We start from the raw sequence: 23048 nt of genomic DNA, 5'->3' as shown, positions 1-23048 counted from the left end.
ACCATCGCTCCTAAAATATCCTTCAATTCTTGTCCCTGCCGGGTCTAGGTAGCGAACTTTGAAAAAGGGCGAGCACAATAGATCTGCATAGACGCTCTACTACAGGTCTATGCACCTGATAATAGACCTAAAAAAATGCCAGTAGTACTAAAGTTCGCACTGCTACAGGTCATAGCACCTGACAATATAAAAAAATGCCATCCCAATGTAAGTATGAGTATGTCAATGATGCGTCAAGTCATGATGTGCAGGTAATTATATGTACGTGTAGAAACTCTAGGTTTCTAAACATTGCGTGTTGCAGTATTACAGGTTGTTGTCATTTGTGTCATGACGGACAGACAATGACTTTCCGACATGCTTTTGTCCAAGCGTTTATATATTGTTTGTTATGATAAATCTATATATAGGAAATTGACCTACCAGGAAGTTCATATAGTTTGTTTACTTTATTGTACAATAAAAACCATTTTATTAGCTACTTATATTTTACTTTTGAAATTCCTTAAAAAAATAATATCCGTAACCGAAATTATCCGAAACTAACGGATAATCCGAAATAATTTCATATCTGCATCCGTATCCGTATCCGGTATAATAATCATTCCTATATCCGATAGTCCTAAGCCAAGCAGAGCTTGCGTTATGGGTACTAGACTATTGATATAAATACTTAGATAGATTTTTGTAACAAACAATCATAGTCTTCAAAACAAATGTTTGTACCGTTCGAGGAATCGAACCCGCGACCATCGGAAGTAAAGCGGTGTACTAGTCTGAAGTGAAATTAACAATTGACACTCAACGTGGCAGGGGGCAGTAAATCGTGGTATCTCGGCTCAACTTGACTTGTTATCGCTGTTTACAATCACCGGAGAGTTAATTGAAAATTTAAATAGACACAAAGTTTTTAGTTTAGATTAAATATCACGATTTTTTATACGTTAAGATATCCATTATGAAAATGATTAATAGTCAGCGCTTATCAAAGGTTATGGTCATTTTCTGACATAATCTCTGAACTTTGTTATTGTATTTTCAATAATTAAACTTTAATGTTGACGGCTCCGGTGGTTTAGTAATTTAACCTCCTCACTTCCGATGTTGCGGGTTCGATTCCTCGCACGGCCTTAAGTATCATACTCATGTTTATCATGTTTATCAGTTTAGGTATTTTCTATGTATAATTTAGTATGTAGGTATTTACGAAAAAATAACTATGTATGTGTATCAGTTATCTTTATCTAGCTAAACTTGGGTCTAGATGGCGCTGTGTGAATTGTCCTATGATTATTATTATTAGTGTAAGTAGGTAGATCAATTATTAAATTAATTATAGGTAAAATTGTTTACTGTTCTGTTTATATATATGTATCAAACTCTTTGTCTGTTTTTAAACGTCGTCAAGTAAACATCAATTTCATTCCCTCCACAATAGAACATTCCAGTTTCTTTACACTAAGCATTATATATATTACGAAATATTCCAATCGATCAAAACCCAACGCGTCCTATAAATCATTCAAGCCATTCTTCTCATTATCGCTTCAATGATAAGGGTCACAATGGCGTGATGGTACGGTTAGAAAGCGGTCGTCCTTGTAAGTAAAAGCGATCCAGAGAGAAAGTGATTTAATGGATTAGCGTCAGTGGTATTATACTTTGTATCTATATTATATATATATATAACTCAAAGGTGACTGACATAGTGATCTACCAACGCATAGCCCAAACCACTGGACGGATCGGGCTGAAATTTGGCATGCAGGTAGATGTTATGACGTGGATGCCTACGTCCTAACATCTACCTGCAGCTACTAGGACGTAGGTATCCGCTAAGAAAGGATTTTGATTAATTTTACTCCCAAGGGGATAAAATAAGGGATAAACGTTTGTATGAAACTTTGTCAATTTTAAACCGATCGGGCTGAGACTTTGCATGAATAAAGCTACTATGACGTAGGCATCCCCTAAGAAAGAATTTTGATAAATTCCACCCCTAAGTGGATAAATTAACGCAAGAGAAGCCGCGAGCAAAAGCTAGTATGTATATATATGTGTGAGAAATATCTCAATAGATATTTCTCTCAATACTACTACACATACATATACATATATAAAGTATAATAGACTAAGCTCAATATGGCTTTCTCCCCGATTTACCTTTTGTCTTTTAGTGAGTTAGTAATACTAAATGTCTAACTCACTAAAAGAAAAAAATACTAAAAATTTATTGTACATACATGGTTCAAAATTAGTAAAGAAAAATCTATCTCCAACACTTTTTTCATAATACGCTAAAACATGACGTAACTTACACTTAACTATATATTACTTACGAAATATCTCCTATGAAAAGTTTTCACTCTATTCTGCGGAGATAAAAACCATCGCGCCTAAGAATATCCTTCAATTCTTGTCTGGGTCTAAGTAGCGAACTCTGGAAAAGAGCCAAAAACCCCCCAATAAAAAAATACCTACATTTAAGTATTTAAATAAATATAATTGAAATTAAAACCTCTTTTTTTTATAAAATGTAATTGTCTCGTAGTGAACACAATGGAATTTATACATTATAAATAAGTAACTGATACAAGTACATATTATGTAAATACGTGATTACTATAACGATATTATAAACCCATCTTCACTACAATAAACATTGTAACTGCGTGTAATAACACTAAACAATGTTTAAGGAAGACTACGGTTTCCTGCGCGCGCGCACACAATGAAAGATCCGGGCTTTTTGTACCGGTCGCCTTTGATATAATACTAATTATAACTTTGTATAAATAATTACATTTTGTTAAATAGAACCTTCTTATTTCATTACGCTGAGTTAAGTGTTAATTTATGAGATATAGCATGAACACATATAGAAAATGTTTTTCGTATTAATTGAGTGAGAATGACTTCAAATTTTTCGGCCTCTTCAATATATTAGTCTAGCAAATTACTTTCTAAGCTACGTATGCTACGTTCTGTATGGATATATATACAGACATACATTATGAATGGATACACCAGTGAATAACGAAGTAAGGAAGTATGAAGGCTTAATCCTCAGACAGGTTAAAAAACAAAATACGAAAGCGTACCTTAGTCCTCAAAAAAGTAAAATTACAATGTACGAATCTACAAAGTACCGCTGCCTTATTAGTCAGAAATATAAAATTACAAAGTACGAAATCGTATCTTTGTCCCCAAAAATGTTAAATTACAATATACTAAAGCGTGACTTACTTCTTAGAAATATAAAATTACAAAGTTCGAATTCGTGCCTTAGTGCAAAAATATGAAATTACAATGTACAAAAACGTGCCTTAATCCTCAGAAATATCTAAATATGTATATGTAACTCAAAGGTGACTGACGTAGTGATCTATCAACGCACAGCCCAAACCACTGGACGGATCGGGCTGAAATTTTGGCATGCAGGTAGATGTTACGACGTAGGCATCCACTAAGAATGGATTTTGATTAATTATACTCCCAAAGGGATAAAATAGGGGATAAAAGTTTGTATGAAACTTTGTCAATTTTAAACCGATCGGGCTGAGACTTTGCATGCATAAAGCTACTATAACGTAGGCATCCCCAAAGAAAGCATTTTGATAAATTCCACCCCTAAGGGGATATATTAACGCGAGTGAAGCCGCGGGCAAAAGCTAGTGTAATTATAATATACTAAAGCGTGCCTTAATCCTTAGAAATATCTAGGGGTATTACAATGTAATTTATAACATCCGTACTAATCATATACCTATATAGGTGACGATTATCACGTTCCAACCACTAAACCGTTACTCTATTTATTATTCATATTATACATATAATAACTCAAATTTATTATATAAACTGACTACATAGTATGCTAAAAGAGGAAGCACACGTCCTATAGAGCTGGTATGACCTCGGCCACGTTTTTAACGTGTGAAATATATATTTATACGGAAGGCAAACGGACAGAAATAAGTTAAACAGTGACCTATACGTTTGTGCATCTACTGGCAATGAGCAGAGTTACGAAGATGGCACGTTGACCAATCAATGAATGGTGACGAAAAAACTTGTATTTTATGTTAATAAATTCGATTTTAAGCGATTGCGTATATTTTACACTGTATTTTTAGTATTACGATCTGATAGTACTACTGACAAGCTTAACTGAAGACAGGTGGGCGTTTATTTTTGCGTGTTCCCCTTAAGCTTAAGGGGAAAATTTACAAGACCATGATCCGGCCTATTGCCTTGTATGGATCAGAGTGCTGGCCCGTAAAGGCGACGGATGAAAGACGACTGCATGCAACTGAAATGAGAATGTTGAGGTGGATGTGTGGTGTGACAAGAATGGATAAGATAAAGAATGAATACATTAGAGGAAGTATGAAAGTGGCACCGGTGTCAGAGAGGTTGAAGAGTAATCGTCTATCATGGTATGGACATGTAATGCGTAGGAACGAGGATAATATTTTAAGAAAGATGTTACAAATGAATGTGGATGGTTATAAGAGCAGAGGATGGACTGTGTGAAAGATGATATGGTAAGAAAGGAAGTAAATAACGCGATGACTGCGAACAGGGATGAATGGAAGCGAAAAACATATTACGCCGACCCCAAATAAATGGGATAAGGAAGAAGCAGATGATGATGATAGGTGGGCGTTTATTTTAGTATATTACTAGCAGACCCGTCCACGCATTACTGTGGCTAAAGTTCTTGAAATATTGCGATATTGAATTGAGATGTAAACTATCCTATCTTTCAAGTTGGATCAAATTGCACACAATGTACAACTCAAGTTTGCAATCGGTTCAGTAGTTTAGGAGCCATCGTGGACAAACAACGTGACACGTAATTTTTATATATAAAGACTAGCTTTTGCCCGTGGCTTCGCTCGTATTAATTTATCCACTTAGGGGTGGAATTTATCAAAATCATTTCTGTGGGGATGCCTATGTCATAGTAGCTTTATGCATGCAAAATCTCAGCCCGATCGGTTTAAAATTGACAAAGTTTCATCCCTATTTTATCCCCTTGGGGATAGAATAATGAATATCCTTTCTTAGCGGATGCCTACGTCATAACATCTACCTGCATGCCAAATTTCAGCCCGATCCATCCAGTGGTTTGGGCTGCGCGTTGATAGATCACTATGTCAGTCGCCATTGAGTTATATATATTTAAATTAGAAGTAAAGCAGTAGTAAAAGGTATTGTCAATTGTCACGTAACTGTTGATATGCTCACATTTTGCTTAGTACATTTAAATCCAAGTTGGCAGAAAGCAAGCCTATCACTGTGTCTCAGAATATTTTGGTTTTATATTGACGTTTCCCTCACCAGTCAGTCACATATAAAAACAGACACAAAAGCAAACATTTTCAAGTGAATAATTTTATAGACTCTGAGAGATTTTCTCAGTTTTTTAGATCCAAAATTGTGTTGAAAAAAATGTAAGTACTAATGTAATGTAACAAATAATGTTCCTGAATTTATGTCAAATTATATAATAATAAATTTAAATCTTTCCAGCCAATATTATCAAAGTATTCTCATATAATATATTGTATTAGTATAAAAAATATTTAAAATAACTATAGCGTTAAAAACTTACTAAATATTTATATTATCAAATATAGGCTTATAAAAAATACTGTATATACTTTAATAATTTTTCAAACAAAATTCTCAAGAAACATTTTTAATACTTGTTTGTGTGTTAAAAATTTAACTTGGCAATTTCCCACAGAAACCAGTTAGAGTATCAACTCTGAGGATATTGCTAACTTTCTTAATTTACCTACTGTGAGACAGGATGTGATCGTGTGAGAAAAAGCGGCGACTCTCGTTCCTAAGTACTTGTATGTAACAACCGTTAGAATTACATGCTAAACTGGTAGTTAAATGACATAATTTCCGGTCACGTAAAAGTTATTGGAGATATTTGACGGCCTCGGTGGTCTAGCGGTTTAGGACACCGCTTTTCTTCCGATGGTCGCGGGTTCGATTCCTCGCACGGCACAAACATTTGTGTTCATGAGTATGATTGTTTGTATCAATCTGGGTACTTTCTATGTATAATATGTATGTATTTACGAAAAAAATATCTATGTATTCCTATCAGCTATCTAGTAGTCATAACACAAGCTTTAGCTAGCTTAACTTGGGACTACATGGCGCTGTGTGAATTGTACTTAGATTGTTATTATTATTATTTTATATTAATAAAAACTACTCTTCACTGATGGTCTGCAGAACTGACGTCAAGTATGAATCGAGTGATTTCCTGCTTGAAACCGCCGTAGATATTTCGTCTGTTTCTCAAAATCCTTTCTTAGAGGATGCCTACGTCATAGTAGCTTTATGCATGCAAAGTCTCAGCCCGATCGGTTTAAAATTAACAAAGTTTCATACAAACTTTCATCCCCTATTTTATCCCCTTGGGGGTAGAATTAATCAAAATCCTTTCTTAGCGGATGCCTACGTCATAACATCTACCTGCGTGCCAAATTTCAGCCCGATCCGTCCAGTGGTTTGGGCTGCGCGTTGATAGATCACTATGTCAGTCACCTTTGAGTTATATATATTTAGATTAAATCTATGTTTTTGTTATTAAACAATAAATACACGTCAATCATCAATTTGTTTCAAGTAATCCATTACTAATACAATTTATATTTTCGTAATTGCCTTTTGCGGATTATAATCAAGATTTCATATCAAGATTTTACATTAACAGTTAAAGCAAAAAGGTCGACTTTCGAATAATGATGGCGAGGTGAGGAGATGTAATATACTAATTATATATCTAAATGTTATATCTTATATCTGTTAGCATGTGCATACATCACACTAATATATGTTGATTGATATTGATTAGGAAGGTAATTCATACATATGTTGAGAGGTTCCTCTTCGTACCTTAAACAATGTATTAGCTAACATATTAAAAATATTTAAAAATAGACTTTAAATGTTTAAAAATTAAAGTCCATTTTTTAATATATGTAATTTATAATTGTTGGGTTAAAGTTTATTAATTATGCTATATGAATAATAAAATGGTAAACAGGCCCTCTTTGTTACTCATAAAAAAATTGTTATTATATATAGTTAACGCTTTATTGTTAAATTGAATTAAGATATCAAATTAATACAGATTTATTCACTTATTTATTAGGTCACCTTTTACAGTACATATAGCTGTTAATTTTATATTTATTTACTTACCTTTAAATCACCTTTATATTGTATAAATATCAAATTCCGTGACTCGCTCGACATACTACATTTGTGTCCGAATTCAAACGTACCTACGTTTCTTTTTTATGTCTTATGTATGACTATCTGTTCCCGCGACTTCGTCCGCGTGGAATATAACTTTATTTTTCTAAAATAAAATTAGCCTAAGTTACTCCTTATTACATCAGCTACCTGCCAATAAAAGTCTCGTCAAAATTGGTCCATCCATTTATACAGAGAAAAATAGTAAATGTTATTTAGGTGTATGTATTGTATTTATATTCATATGCATGTAGTAAAAAACGGTTATTTCAATATTACAAACAGACACTCCAATTTTATTTATATGTATAGATAATAGAATGGTGCACCCGCCTGCGCTAGCGGTTTACGTTGGCGGGGCACCAGTGGAAGATGATAAGATGAGTATAAGATCAGGTCCGTTAGCCCATCGTCATAAATACACCACGAATTTATCACGATGGTTTCAAGGACACGTGGAGGTCAAATTGACATGGTAAATAGCTAGCTTTTAATTAGTCATTTTTTATTGGGAGGTTTGGGCTGTTGTCAGCTGCTTGGACCTGTAGCTCTGTGACCTACATAGATCTATTTTGCTCGCCTTTTTTTAGAGTTCGCTACCTAGACTCGTCAGGGACAACAATTGAAGGACATTCTTAGAATCGATGGTTTTTATCACCATAGGGTATAGTATAAACTTTCCAAAAGATCGTATAGAAAGTTTAAATATGCATAATTGTAATATATATTACGTTTATGCATGAGTGGGCTACATCCACATAGGATGTGTAGTGGCATTTCCTCATCAGTTTGGCAAAATCTGTATATATATAACAAAATAACAGTACCGGGATGGGTACTGTTATTTTGTTATATATATACAGATAGTACCAGTGTACCTATATTTAAACTCGAGCACAAAAATAGTTGCTCGGTACATCAAATACAAAATATATTACCCATGACACAATATAAAGGAGTTACATGTCAGTACATGACTGCAAGTTGAATAAAAATGGTGTCCGTATAATGCACTCCATATTGCATACACAGACCGCATTGTAATTGCATGATTCTCTGTGTATTACATCACTGCAATATATTAAACTATTTTTATATTGCATTACTGTCAAACCTTTTATGTAATAGACTATCTACTCACCCCAGCTTCGCCCGTAAAGTAAAACAAAACAACATCGATGTTCCATGCGTGACCTTCTAAATTTGTATTTTATAATTTTATTTTTAAATGTATTTTATGGCTATTTGCGATCGCAAACTAATATAGATCTATAATACTAGTTACCCACCCCGGTTTCGCACGAGTGTATATGTTTTATATATATATAAACCTCTTGAATAACTCTATCTATTAAAAATATCCGCTTCATAATCCGTTGCGTAATTTTAAAGATTTAAGCATACATAGAGACAGACAGACAGCGACAGCGACTTTGTTTTATACTATGTAATGATAATAGACTAATACTCGACAACACAACCAGAGATAAACCTTCGCATAGCTTTGTGTGATGAACGAATATACAACGGACTGTGTTCTGAAGAATTGTTCGACATGATAGCTTTTACCACCGCACCGCTCGCCATTGACTGGGAATTCATCTTTTTTTTTTTCGGACTACTCTAATGCTGTTGGCCGTAGCTGGCCTTTACAGCTTCACCGGACGTTAGGGGGCGAGTGCAGATGGCACTCCAAACCCGCGGAAGGACTTATGGAGCGGCTGAAGGCCAACTCCTGCCCGACGGATACGACTTTAGTCTGAGGGCACCACTAGGGGTTCGAACCTCGGCTCAGGCCGTCGTAATTTCGATCCCCGTTTGAATTGGACGGGGGATCGATCGGAGGGGTGGAATTCATCTCCACACGCTGTAACTTAAAGAGTCTGGGTCAGTGCGGTTTTAGAGTAGCTTCCTCCTGCGTACACTTAAATTGTGGAATGAACTACCTGCCGAGGTTCTCTCGAGAGTCTACTGCATGGGGTTTTTGAAGAAGGGTATATTAAGCTTTTAGATCCTCTCGAAATACTACATGCTATGGTACTATTGCATTCATGGTGTATTTCAAGAAGGGTATTTAGGTTTCTTAAGAGCCGGCTACGAGAACGTAACACCCGTGATGACTCAGGAGTCCAGAGCATACGGTAAACGTTTTCCATCAAATGCGATTCCGTAGCCTCTGGCTCGCTTATTTGCCACCATCGTAGTATAGAAAAAAGCTGAGATAAGGCAGCGGAAATACAGTGTACGAAAGCGTGACAGGTTGATATTAATGGAATAGAATAGAATAGAAAATTATTTATTCAAATAAACTTAATTTAAGCACTTTTGAATAGACAACAATTTTGTGATAGACTACCGCTCAATCGGAGATCTGTCTCATCACAAAAAGAATAAGCAAGAAACTTGTGTGTTGTTCTTTTAAATAATCCTTGGAAGTTCACATTTTACAAGTCGTAATGTGAATACAAACTACCAATCAGCAGTAATTTATTTAGGCTCAAATACAAAAACACAATAAGATTAATAATTAGGCTAAAACCACTAGAGAATGAAAACTGTGAAACACTAGTGTCCACGTATTAATATTTATCTCTCCTTCTTCTTCTATTATCCTCTCTCTCTCTCTCACACACACACACACATATACACATATACTTTGCAAGTAAATAATGATAAGCTTGTGTTAATACCTTATTTGATTGTCTTTTTATAAATTGTAATTCCAAACATTGTGAATTGTAAGAGGAGGGAACTGGTACCTAACATACAAGTTTCTACTTAGTTTAGGTACCAGGGAACAATTTAAATTGTAAATATTGGATGCAAAATAAAAATTAATTAATAAAAAAGAAATATTAAATTATTAAATCACTCGTAGTGATAAGATAATAGATATGGAAGATGTCGATCTTAATCCTCCAGAAAATCAACGCAAGAGTGTTCCAATGGGTGGTAATGTAATGATTTTCGTAGTACTGTTCACAAAGAAAGTAAAAATTACAGTTAAATGGATTCTCCTGTAACTTCTGCACGATAGAAAGTGAACTAGCAGCAGTTAATATCAAATCAGTTTCCCAACGCTGTGGAGTTCCGTATTCTCTCTATCTATAATAGTATTCCCAAGACGTTTGAACTAATGCCATTTATAGTAATCTAAACCACAACTGTTGCACACGACCGTAACTTGTAACCCATCGCATCGTAACGCCTTTGACCTATGTACCTCCGCATTCTGCCATAACCATAACATAACAGCGCTTTCTTTATGGGGGAAAAATATTGTTACTAATGTGGAATAATAACCTCTGCACTATGTCGGGTTCCCACTGGAAACCATTTATTTTATTTCTATTCTTTATTGCACCAATTACAGAAGAAAAAAACAATTAAAATGGAAAATATACATTGATACAAAAGGCGGTCTTATCGCTAAACGATCTCTTCCAGATTACCTTTAGGTGGATAGAGAAATAAAAATAAGAATAGGGTAGGTGGCGCACGTAATAAATAAAAATAAATATATATGACTCAAATATACATAAATATAAATATATATACATATTAATACATATCTACATAGACATACTTATACTTAATAGTGCACATACATTTGGAAAGAATGAAGGAAGATTGAACCATTGTGATATATTTGAGAGAAATGGCCTGACTTTATGCTCATCCTATCATCCTTCACTGGTGCCCCGCCAGCGTATACCATTAGCCCCCAACCGAATCTGGTAGGAGGCTGCTAGTACAGCTTCAGGGGGAAAGGGGATCGTTAGTAACGTGGACACTTGATCCTATAACTAGCAATGTATCATGTCAGGTTGATCTCCACGCTGTTCCCCCTGGAAACCATCGTGATAAATTCCTAGTGAATTTGTCACGATGGGTTAACTGACCTGACCTCATGCTCATCTTATCATCCTCCACTGCTGCCCCGCCAGCGTAAACCGTTAGCGCAGGCGGGTGCACCATTTCATTATATAAAAAAAGTTGTAGCTTCAGATACACGTTCTATTATACAACTCACTGGAGTTCTAGATAGGCTTAGATCTTTTAGAAGATTACTGTCGTAATAAATTTAATAAATATTATTGACTAGCTGTTCCCGCGACTACGTGCGCGTGGAATTTAACTTTATTGTTCTAAAATAAAAGTAGCCTAAATTACTCCTTACTACATCAGCTACCTGTCGTTAAAAATCCCGTTATAATCGGTCCAGCCATTTCAGAAATTAGATGGAACGAACAGACAGACTGATAAAAATTGTAAAAAATGTTATTTTGGTGTATGTACTGTAGCTATTCATAACTTCATATTTCAATATTACAAACAGACATTCCGATTTTATTTATATGTATGGATGTATAGATAACATATTCATCTATCGATACAACAAATTTTAATAACACTATCGAATTACACTACTAAATAATTCGATTGAATTGATTCCTATCGCTACAATAGAGGGCGGTGTCGTGAGACCGTATATCGAGTATCGATACATCGAACAGTGAATAGTAATCGATTCGACACGCCCGATGCTCCCAACCGATTCGCCGCACCCATTCTGTTTGCATTATTAGTTTACTCAATAGACTTTTGAAATTAGTAGACTATTAAAAAAACGACTACAATAATAATAGCAGTTTTCATATTTCTGTGAACTCCAGAAACGCTGCTGCATGTAGAGACTGGTCTGCTCTGATAACTATGACAGATTTGATTTGTTATTCAAGTCGACTTTGCTATAAATAAATAAATAACCCTGGACCATTTACACAGCGCCATCTAGTCCCAAGTTAAGCAGAGCTTGTGTTATGGGTACTAGACATCTGATCTAAATATTTAATTACATCTTGTGATACATAGAAAAACCTAGATAAATACAAACAATCCTACTCATGAATACAAATATTTCTAACGTGCGAGGAATTGAACCCGCTAAACTGAAAGACGGTATGCTAAACCACTTCCGCGCCTGTAATATATATAACTCTATCATCTTAACAATTCATCATGAAAATTTGATAGAAAAAATTTGCGATGGATAAATATAATATGAATTAATCATGGTCACGGACCATGTTGCTAGTAAATGTATAAAAATATATAAATAATTTATATAATCTCAGGACAATTCACACAGCGCCATCTAGACCCAAGGTAAGCTAGCTAAAGCTTGTGTTATGGGTACTAGACAACTGATACATATACATAGATATTTTTTTTTTGTAAATACATACATATAATACATAGAAAACACCCAGACCGATACAAACAATCATACTCATGAATAACGTTTGTGCCGTGCGAGGAATCGAACCCGCGACCATCGGTCGTAAAGCGGTGTGCTAGACCGCTAGACCACCGAGGTCGTCAAATGTATATATGTACATTTTAATTGAAAGTATTGTATTAATAATCATTCTGTAGCAATAACAAAATTAATATCAGTTTTTTAATCTATTACAGTATTATACTTAGCTCATTATTTATTATTGTTACTAAAAAATAAAATTACAATATTAATTTTAATATATTTTATCGACAAATCTATAACGAGGTTACCTCACTCTTTGTTTCACCGACATCTTTCACTAATCTCAAACCGTTGCTAATATTTCTGTTTATTCTTTTTCTTAATTTAATAACCTCTTATCGAGATGTACTAAATATAGTTATGAAAACAGTGTTGTCAATATGAAATTTCATCACAGTAACAATCTCTAACAAGATGGGCAGGGGTAATAAAAAATAATCATTCCACCCAGTTGCGTATTATACGAGTTATACTCACGTAAAGATTCCGCAGATGTATCATTTTGGTGCCCAGTACTGCGCAATGGTGATGATAATAAAATTACAAAATTATTACGTACATAACAATTTGGGATCGTCATATAAATATAATGTGGCGTCGTGGTGGCCCGGTCAATGTGCTCCCTCTAAAATGGTTGAGTTTTTTTTTTCGGACTACTCTAATGCTGTTGGCCGCAGCTGGCCTTTACAGCTTCACCGGACGTTAGGGGGCGAGTGCAGATGGCACTTCAAACCCGCGGAAGGACTTATGGAGCGGCTGAAGGCCAACTCCTGCCTGACGGATACGACTTTAGTCTGAGGGCACCACTAGGGGTTCGAACCTCGGCTCAGGCCGTCGTAATTTCGATCCCCATTTAAATTAGACGGGGGATCAATCGGAGGGGATATGGTTGAGTACAATGATGGCTGGCAAATCCATCATACTCGTGAACGGGTGCTGCTTGGGGACTGGTCCTGTTCAGGTTACGATAGATTAGATTTTTGTTTTTGCAATAGCATATGCTGGTTGTCACTCTATTCTGTATTATAGAAAATATGTATTTAAAAAGAATACGATAGATAGAGCTGAGTTTCTTGTCAGTTCTTCTCATCTCGAAATCACTCCGAACTGACGGTAGATTTGACATATCATAAGAGTCTGTAATAGACCTACTTGAATAAACATATTTTGAATTTGAATTTGAAATCGGGTTTTATTGTGACCAGTATACTAATAAATTACTTGACTTAAGCAACGCAGTTATTTTTAAGTGTCATTATAGACGTCTTGCAACATTCTAGTTACTACTATCCTATCTAGATTTGCTCGAGGTTCTTAATTTGGAATATTTCTTCAAATCAAATCAAATCATTTAACTCATTATATTGGGTATCAATTTATATAACTGATTATATTGGATATATTTTTCTAAAGTTTACTTCTATTCTATTCATCAGGTGCCCAGTTGGCCCATTAGTTACATAAAAACCGCATATCTAGGACGAATACCTCAATGCATCATCGGTAACCTTTCATATATCAGAACATAACAAAACTATACAATATTACGTGATTTACCACACTTGATTTATTTTTACGACGTTATCGCGTGTTTTACCAGTTTCGGACACTTTCACCGACTAGCCGAGTTGTTGTCTGTACTACAGAACACACTTGTTGCAGTGCCGGATCAGTCTAGTAGCAAAAGTAGCAATTTCTTTTACTAGCTGTAGCCATGACTTCGTCCGCGTGGAATTTGACAAGAAGGTTAATTAGAGAAATTTTCTAAAATAAAAGTAGCCCAAGTTACTCTTTATTACATTATCTACCTGCCAATAAAAGTCCCGTCAAAATCGGTCCAGCTATTTCTGTGAAAAAATGTTAATGTACTGAAATAACATTTATTTTTTATTTTTATCTGTCTGTCTGTATGTTTGTTCCGGCTAATCTACCAACATTTGTATTCATAAGTATGGATGTTTGTATGAGTCTGGGTGTTTTCTATGTGTATTATGTATGTATTTACAAAAAAAACAACAGTATCTATGTATTTATATCGATTATCTAACACCCATAACACGAGATCTGCTTAGCGTGGGACTAAATGGCGTTATGTGAATTATCCAGGAATATTATTATTATAATAATAATATAATATGATTTATTTATTATTATATCGACTTCTACAGTATTACTATAATATAGAGGTCGAATATCTGGACATAGAAAAAAACGCTAAAATCAGAGACAGGGGAATGTTATAAGTAAGTAGGGAATGTAATTTTTTGTAATTTTTTTGTCTCTCTATCTGTTTCACAGGCTAATCCGATGTTTGTATGGATTTGTATTCGTCATTTTTGAAACTACACCAATGAGACATTTTTCTTTAGTTTAAAAAAAAAATGCAATAGCATAAGCAGTTAGTCACTACATTCTCCCCAATTAAATTTAAAAATGAATCTGTAATCCTGTACAAACTCATTCGAAAAGAATAAGAGCTGAGTTTCACGTCAGTTATTCTTAGGTCGAAATCACTCGGAAATGACGGTAGATTTGAGATATCATAAGAGTCTATGATAGACCTACATGAATAAAGATATTTTGATAGGATTTGGTTTGAATCTACAGGGCAAGAGCGCTGGCTGAATCCGGCACTGATTTTTATGAGTGAACTTCGTGTGAACCAACGATTGTTATGTTATCCATTCCCATAGGGTCTATTATTATAGCATCATTATTTAAATATGATTATATCTATAATGATTAGAAAGTTCTAATCTTGATTAAGTTTAAAAGTTAACGATATTCAAATTATGTGAGCTGCTCACATTAACTTCAGTGTTACGAAATAAATTTATAAATTATTTGAATAAATCACACAATGTTATCTAGTCCATAGCTAAGTAGAGATTGGGTACAAGTTCTAAAGGTTATGGGTTCAAATTCAACCGAAAATAGAAAAAACTTTGTATTGTATTTGTTGATGTTCAGTTTCACTATTTGCACTATAAAGTGTCACAAACAGATTAAGATGTACAATCATATTTGAAAAGAATACGAGCTGAGTTTCTTGTCAGTTCTTCTCATCTCGAAATCATTCCGAACTGACGGTAGATTTGACATATCATAAGAGTCTGTAATAGACCTACATTAATAAAGATATTTTGATTTGATTTGATGTAATTCAGGGTAGTCACTACGAATATACGCTATCGTAAAACTATATAATGGTTATTAATTCTATAATAGTGTATTACAATATGTATTTAATATTCATTGTATTGTCCGATCTCCCATGGCGGTTGCATAACGTATATTAGGCAAGATAATTTTACAAATGTACCAACACATCATCTCATACACAAATTGATAATAATCTCAACGCTGTATGGACCTGCAGGTGAGGCAACAATACTTACAAGCCATTAATGATGGCTAATGGTCTAAATGGTCCAGTACATAGAGAACTCTATTAGTGTACATAATAATATTAGAAATAGAAATAGAAATAATCTTTATTCAAATAAACTCATTACAAGCACTTTTGATTAGTCATATTTTGATTCTACCACTACACATAAATGAATATTATAAATTTAAGAAAGGTGTTACATATGAATGTGGATGGTTATAAGGGCAGAGGAAGGCCGAAAAAGAGGTGGATGGACTGTGTGAACGATGATATGGTAAGAAAGGAAGTAAATAACGCGATGACTGCGAACAAAGATGAATGGAAGGGAAAAACATATTACGACGACCACAAATAAATGAGATAAGGAAGAAGCAGATGATGAATAATATTATAAATGAAGTCTGTCTTTCAGTATAACAAAACGGTAAGTCTGTCTTTCTCTCTTTTCACTCCTAAACTACAGAACATTTTTAATTTTATTATAGATTCGAGATTTCGTCCGAATGGGATGTAAATGTTATTTTTAATTACTATATATATATATATATAAAATTTCTATACTATAAGTAGCCCAAGTTACTCCTTATATATATTATAAGCTATGTGCTGGTGAATATCAAATCAAAATTGGTACAGCCATTTTAAAGACTAGCAAGAATAGATAGACTATTTTTTGTTTTATTTTTTAATGTGACTACTATAAATAAAAACATGTACATTGTATATGCATTTAGTGAAAAGCTGTTAGTTCGAAATTACAAACCGACACTACAAATATATTTATTTGTATAGATTTAGATTGTACCTAGGCAATTGTATTATAATTTTTATCATAAAAGTGAAATATATAGGAGCAGAAATGGGGGTTGATAGTTAGTACCGAAATTATTTCTCAACAAGCTTTTCCCCTTAAGGGTGGAATTTATTAAAATTCTTTCTTAGGGGATGCCTACGTCATAGTAGCTTTATGCATGCAAAGTCTCAGCCCGATCGGTTTAAAATTGACAAACTCAACCCCTATTTTATTCCCTTGGGGGTAGAATTAATCAAAATTCTTTCTTAGCGGATGCCTACATCATAACATCTACCTGCATGCCAAATTTCAGCCCGATCCGTCCAGTGGTTTATATTATATATATAACCTTTGAGTTATATATATATTTAGATTACCAAATGGGGATCCGCCTAACCATATCAGATGAGAAGATTTTCATGTTAAATCGTGAATTTGCAGTAGTCAAGTACAGTTTGTGAGTTATTTTGTTTTCATGTAGCTAGAATCACTACAATTATTACGACAGGTGAAGACGGGGCGGCTGACTAGTATATGTTACAGGTGTTAGCCAACAGAGCACTAAAAGTGGTACAGCATCCATTAACACTAAACGTTCTTTATGATGATGGTACCATTTAACAATGGATTGTTAAATCACTAACTCTGCTCTAATATCATAACTTGTATCATTAACAGTTATGATGATTCATTTTTAATATAACAACACAGAACAATTCTCACAGCGCCATTGTATCCCACACTATGCAGATCTCTACTATAGGAACATATCAACTCATAATACTTCAATTTTTATTTGAAGCTAGCTTGGCTAGATACTGTAGTTGAGAAGAACTGGCAAGAAACCCAACTGGTATTTTTTTTGTTATCATATTATTAATATGTAACGGGATATCATATTTACCGCCTTACCATTCGATAGTCATAGGTTCGATGCCTCGCACACATTTGTATTGGTCTGGGCGTTTCCTATGTATAATATGTATTGTATATATTTACGAAAAAAATATCTATATATTTGTATCAGTTACCTAGTACCCATAACACAAGTTTTAGATAGCGTAACTTGGGTCTAGATGGCGCTATGTGAATTGTCCTAAGATATTTATTTATTTATTGTACTGGTCTGCGCGTTTTCTATGTATAATATGTATTGTATATATTTACGAAAAAAATATCTATATATTTGTATCAGTTATCTAGTACCCATAACACAAGCTTTAGATAGCGTAACTTGGGTCTAGATGGCACTGTGTGAATTGTCCTGAAAAAAAAAACTTTTCCTTTTTTGTTATATGATTAATGAGTATTATCGTAAATGTAACAGTAGGATACATTATAATTTATATGATCGTGGTATTTGCGCACGCGCACGATGCTGACATTTGTAGCCCTTGCCCGTCACGGCTGACAGTAATTCAACTGCAAATTGCTCATATAAATCCTTATTCTACCATATAATACCTAATATGTATATATTTTCTAGGATAATATCCGGACTTTGCAATTATATCCGGTATGTGCTTAGGTTAAAATCCGGATTTGAAACTCAAACTCAAAATTAATAACTAGTGATCCGTCCGTCCGTCTTCATACGGATGCATTATGAATCTGTAAAATTCTGGGCTTGTTCTATTTTATAACGCGTAATACATTTAAACCTTTCTGTCGATCAGTTAATCTAAATATATATAACTCAAAGTTATATATATTTAGACTCATTATGGGCACTAGGTAACTGATACAAATACAAAAATATTTGTTTTTTTTCGTAAATAAATACATATTATATATAGAAAACACCCAGACCTATACAAACAGTCATACTCATGAATACAAATGTCTGTGCCGTGCGAGGAATCGAACCCCCGACCATCGGACGTAAAGCGGTGTACTAAACCGCTAGACCACCGGAGAAAATAAATATTAATATAATAAAAACAATTTATATATGTCAGGACAATAAGGTAAGCAAAACACTCAGACCGATACAAACAATCATACTCATGTTTGTATCGTATGAGGAATCGAACCCGCCTAGCATAGGAAGTAAGTGTGTCCATTAAACCAAAGCGGCCGGCGCGGCGATTTAAATTTGGTATATAGTTTATTTTTCAATTCTTAAAAAAAATTGCGACATCACGCGTGTCAAACCGCAGACAATAGCTAGTAAAGTGTTTTTACTATCACTTGTGTAACATACAAAAAAACTTCAACAGAAAACGGAAATAAAAGAAGCATCGCATCGGTCCGGTGACTTTTTAACAGTAGAAAAAGAATTAGAAATGTTTAGTTGTTTTTTTGTTCAGTTATTTAATAAGTAATATAAAATATTCTTATTTTATATTAGTACTAGCGACACGACCCGTATATTGAATCTTATTACTGTAGTGTATTATGTGAGTAGTACACTCAACTGTCAATAAAGTAGTATTCATCTTACAAGCTTGTGTTTCACTACATGGTGGCAGCGGGTAAAATAAAATAAATACGTAACAGTGCAGAATATTAATAAGAAGATAAAATTTAGTGTGTATAGCATTAAATATAGTGTCTGTACGGATTGTATTTAATTAAAATGGAACACGCACGTCCTTCTTCGGAATTACGAGTGGATGGCAATCCCGCCGTCAGAGCTGAAACATGGCGGAAATGGTGGCAACAGTTTGCTGTGTTTTTAAAAGCATCGGTGTCAGTAAGGAATCCAAGGATGTGCAGGCAAGCTTGCTGGTGAATCTCATAGGTTTTCTGTAATATTTTTCTTATGCACGACCCCCATAAACCTCTGTTTGCTGTATGGTTGACTGCGTTTCCCATGGTTAACTAGGAGAAAATGCCTTAAGGTGTTAAGTCCGCATCATTATTTTATTTGTGCATTAAAGATTTATTAAATAAATAAATTACATATATGCACTAAAGAGTTTGTCCTTATCTAAAGTACTAAACTTGATAGTGTCAGTTTTTGACAGTATTCCTAAGTGACACCAGGCGTTTCATTGCTTTATTTTACTACATTCTATCTTCAACAACATTTAACATGAATATAATAACAAGAAATTGTATAAAAAAACCAGTTTACACTTACGAAAAAGTGCAGTGTGTCGCCATTTTATTTATTTTGATACCTGGTTATTTCATATTTGAAATGGTGATAGTGAAACCAACGCTCGTAAAAATGTTCGAGATGGCAGTCGTAAAGCATTCAATACATGTTATATTGTCAATATTCTGTTACATAAATGTAAGTGGCAACATGTTAATGGCTATTGCAACTGATGCCAGTTCAAAAAACAACGTCAAAGATGGTATCTACTGCAAATTTTGTAACAGAAACCGCTCGCAGCGAAGCTGGCACTGCAGAACTTGTAATGTTTGCATTCTGGGCAGAGATCACCACTGTTTTTTCTTTTCCACTTGCATCGGTCTCTACAACCGGCGTTATTACATCCTTTTCCTATTTTACATTATAATTTCAATGTTATATTCCTCATATTACAACTATTACTATGTGTCATCTAAACTTGAGGAGCATGGCTTTATGATATCTGTCTTCAGAATTATCAATCCTTTATTGCGATTTATAACTCCAGAACCGATGAGCGTAGTAGATCTATATGTATTGTTTTTCTTATTAAATATATTGCTTCTTGTTTGGATTACGGTATTATTCTGTTTTCATATGAGGAATGTAACTAGAGGTGTAACTACTCATGAGTCGAAGAATATTAGTACCAAGAGAAGCATTGGATGGAAGAATAATTTGCTAAGTGTATTTGGTAGACGCTGGTATTTCGCAATACTCTGGCCTTTTATTGAAAGTCCATTATCAGACTTTATTCGTGAAGAAACTGATTGATCCTTTATAATTGTATAAACGAGGAAGTAAATTAAAACTTTTATTTGAAACAATCATGTATTTATGTCTATCTAGTATTTGGCATGAAGTAATATACAAGGAAATATCAAAAAGGTTAGTCGACATTACGGAAGACTGAAGAGCTAGCAGCTACCTCGGACAAAGAATTAGTCTAGCTATTCTAAGAGGGAACGCTGCCAGTATCTTCGGAGATTTACCTAAAGGGACTCTTTTTTAATAATATATTTTAGTTATTATATTATATTTTTAAGGTTTTTGATTTTAGTTTGAGTTTAGTTGTACAATTAAGTTATAGAAATAAATTTTCGTTCCTATATTCAGTTGATTATATAAGATACATAATAATATTTTCGTCAACATCGTAACATTGTAATTTTCCTTTTTATATTAAAGATACACAAGTTACTTCTTGTTAATCAACATCAACAATCAAACCATGCGGAAGAACCCGATAGTGTAGATTAGTATTGTTAATTACTACTACTATACTACTATTACTCGCGCTGATTATTATCTGATTGAAAGTGCGTAGCGGTTTCTATGTTGATTGTCGAATGCCTAATCCTTGTTAATGTAAATATAAATAAAACAATATTTATTCAAAAGAGCAACACACAAGTTTCTTGCTCATTCTTCTTGTGATGAATCTGCATTCCGAATGAGCGGTAGAATCAAAAAACTTTACTATTCAAAAGTGCTTATGTTAAGTTTATTTGAATAAGGATTATTTCTATTTCTATTACTATTATTATTATATTCTATAGTTTTGTCAACAAAAATACCATTAATTCTAGTATCTTCATCTTCATGGCCTATCAAAACTAAGTGTGTCATTACCAAACTCTCAACCGTATTTCTTTTAAAATAAACTCCTCTCTAAACTAAAATACCAATACATGTGATGCTGTTTTTATTTACTCTCTTTTTCTATATATACTTATTTTATATTAGAACACCGAATTGTCATTGTCTGAAAGTCAATTGAGTTTTTCAACACGTTCTTTAGGATCAAAATACAAACATTAATTATAAATACAATAGCATATGCTGGTGGTCACTACATTCTTTCTAATTGAATTTAAAAATAAATCTGTATTTTTGTAATAATTTACAAGTACATTTGAAAATAATAAGCGCTGTTTCTTGTTAGCTTGAAGACTGTAATAGATCTACTAAAACCGATCCTTAGGTAACCTTACTGTATGCTCTTTGAAAAATCCTATTCTATTAGACACTGTATTGATTTATGTAGGTACTGTAATTATTTAGTGAGATTTTCTTTAGAGATGGGAGAATAAGAACAAATTGAATTAAAACATGAATTCCTGTAGGTCTATTATAAAAGTCAAAGATACCCTCAGCTGAAAAGAACAGACAAGAAACTTTAACTCTTTAAATGTTATATTTAGGATGAATACTATCTCAATCAGATTATTCTACATGTTAAGTGTATGTGGGAGGAAATCCCTTCGAAATGGGACTGACATTAATTCCTGTAGGTCATTATAAAAGTCAAAGGTAACGTCAACTCGAGTAAAAACCTATACTGAGAAGTACTGCCAAGAAAATTTACTTTAACTCTTTATAAATGTAATTATACTTGGTGATATAATAATAATATAAATTAAAGGATATTTTGGTATAAATACTACTTCCACTAGATTATCCTACGTTGTAAGTGTTCGTGGTAGGAAATCCCTTCGAAATGGGACTGTACTTGACATTTAAAGTTGAACGAATTGATGGTAAGCGATTGCAACTCCTATACATCCATGTAGGATATAATAACCCATCATATATTCCAAGTCCTAACATCAAATGAACCTGCCACGTTCGTCATTATAACTTCAAAGGCAAGTCCCGTTGCACCATCCGTGCAGGTAAGTACACGTAACGGTTACGTAAAGTCTCGTTCACTAGTGACGAGTGTTGCCATCCTGCTAGTTTTACCACAAACTGACAGATTTTGCCCGCTTTAGTAGCCGGAGAATTATATTTTATTTATTACTGTAATAAATAAAAGAGTATGATTATTACAAATTTAAAATGTTATATAAGACTAGCTGTCCCGGCAAACGTTGTTTTGCCATATAAATTAATAACGCTATAAAAAAATAGGGGTTGATGATAGAAGGGTGAAAATTTTGGATTGTATGTATTTTTGTATGTTGTATCATAAAAAATTAGAAACTAAAAATTTTGTCTAAAAAAAAAAAAAAAAATTAGGGGTGTATATAAGATATTTATTAGTTAGATCATTACTTAAGTTTTGTTTAATAAAAAATATTTTTAGTATTATTCTAATTTCTTATTGAATATAATTAAAGTGTGTTTATTTTGTGATTATGAATTATGAATATTTATTCGAATA

At 33.7% G+C, this 23048-nt stretch overlaps 2 protein-coding genes across 2 annotated transcripts in view; one reads left to right on the top strand and one right to left on the bottom strand.

Moving 5' to 3' along the window:
- LOC131844841 (probable serine/threonine-protein kinase dyrk2) overlaps positions 1-23048 on the bottom strand; it is a 167045-nt gene that overhangs the window by 74306 nt on the left and 69691 nt on the right. The window lies entirely within an intron of this gene.
- LOC131844845 (probable palmitoyltransferase ZDHHC24) lies at positions 19820-20674 on the top strand. The gene has a single exon (XM_059193826.1). The coding sequence runs from the start codon at positions 19838-19840 to the stop codon at positions 20654-20656; it is 819 nt and encodes a 272-aa protein (XP_059049809.1). The 5' UTR covers positions 19820-19837; the 3' UTR covers positions 20657-20674.

The sequence above is a fragment of the Achroia grisella genome, unplaced genomic scaffold, assembly GCF_030625045.1.
Source record: "Achroia grisella isolate CSIRO2021 unplaced genomic scaffold, CSIRO_AGI_Agris_v1 utg4142, whole genome shotgun sequence".
Taxonomy (NCBI): domain Eukaryota; kingdom Metazoa; phylum Arthropoda; class Insecta; order Lepidoptera; family Pyralidae; genus Achroia; species Achroia grisella.
This window is presented reverse-complemented; position numbering and strand designations above follow the sequence as displayed.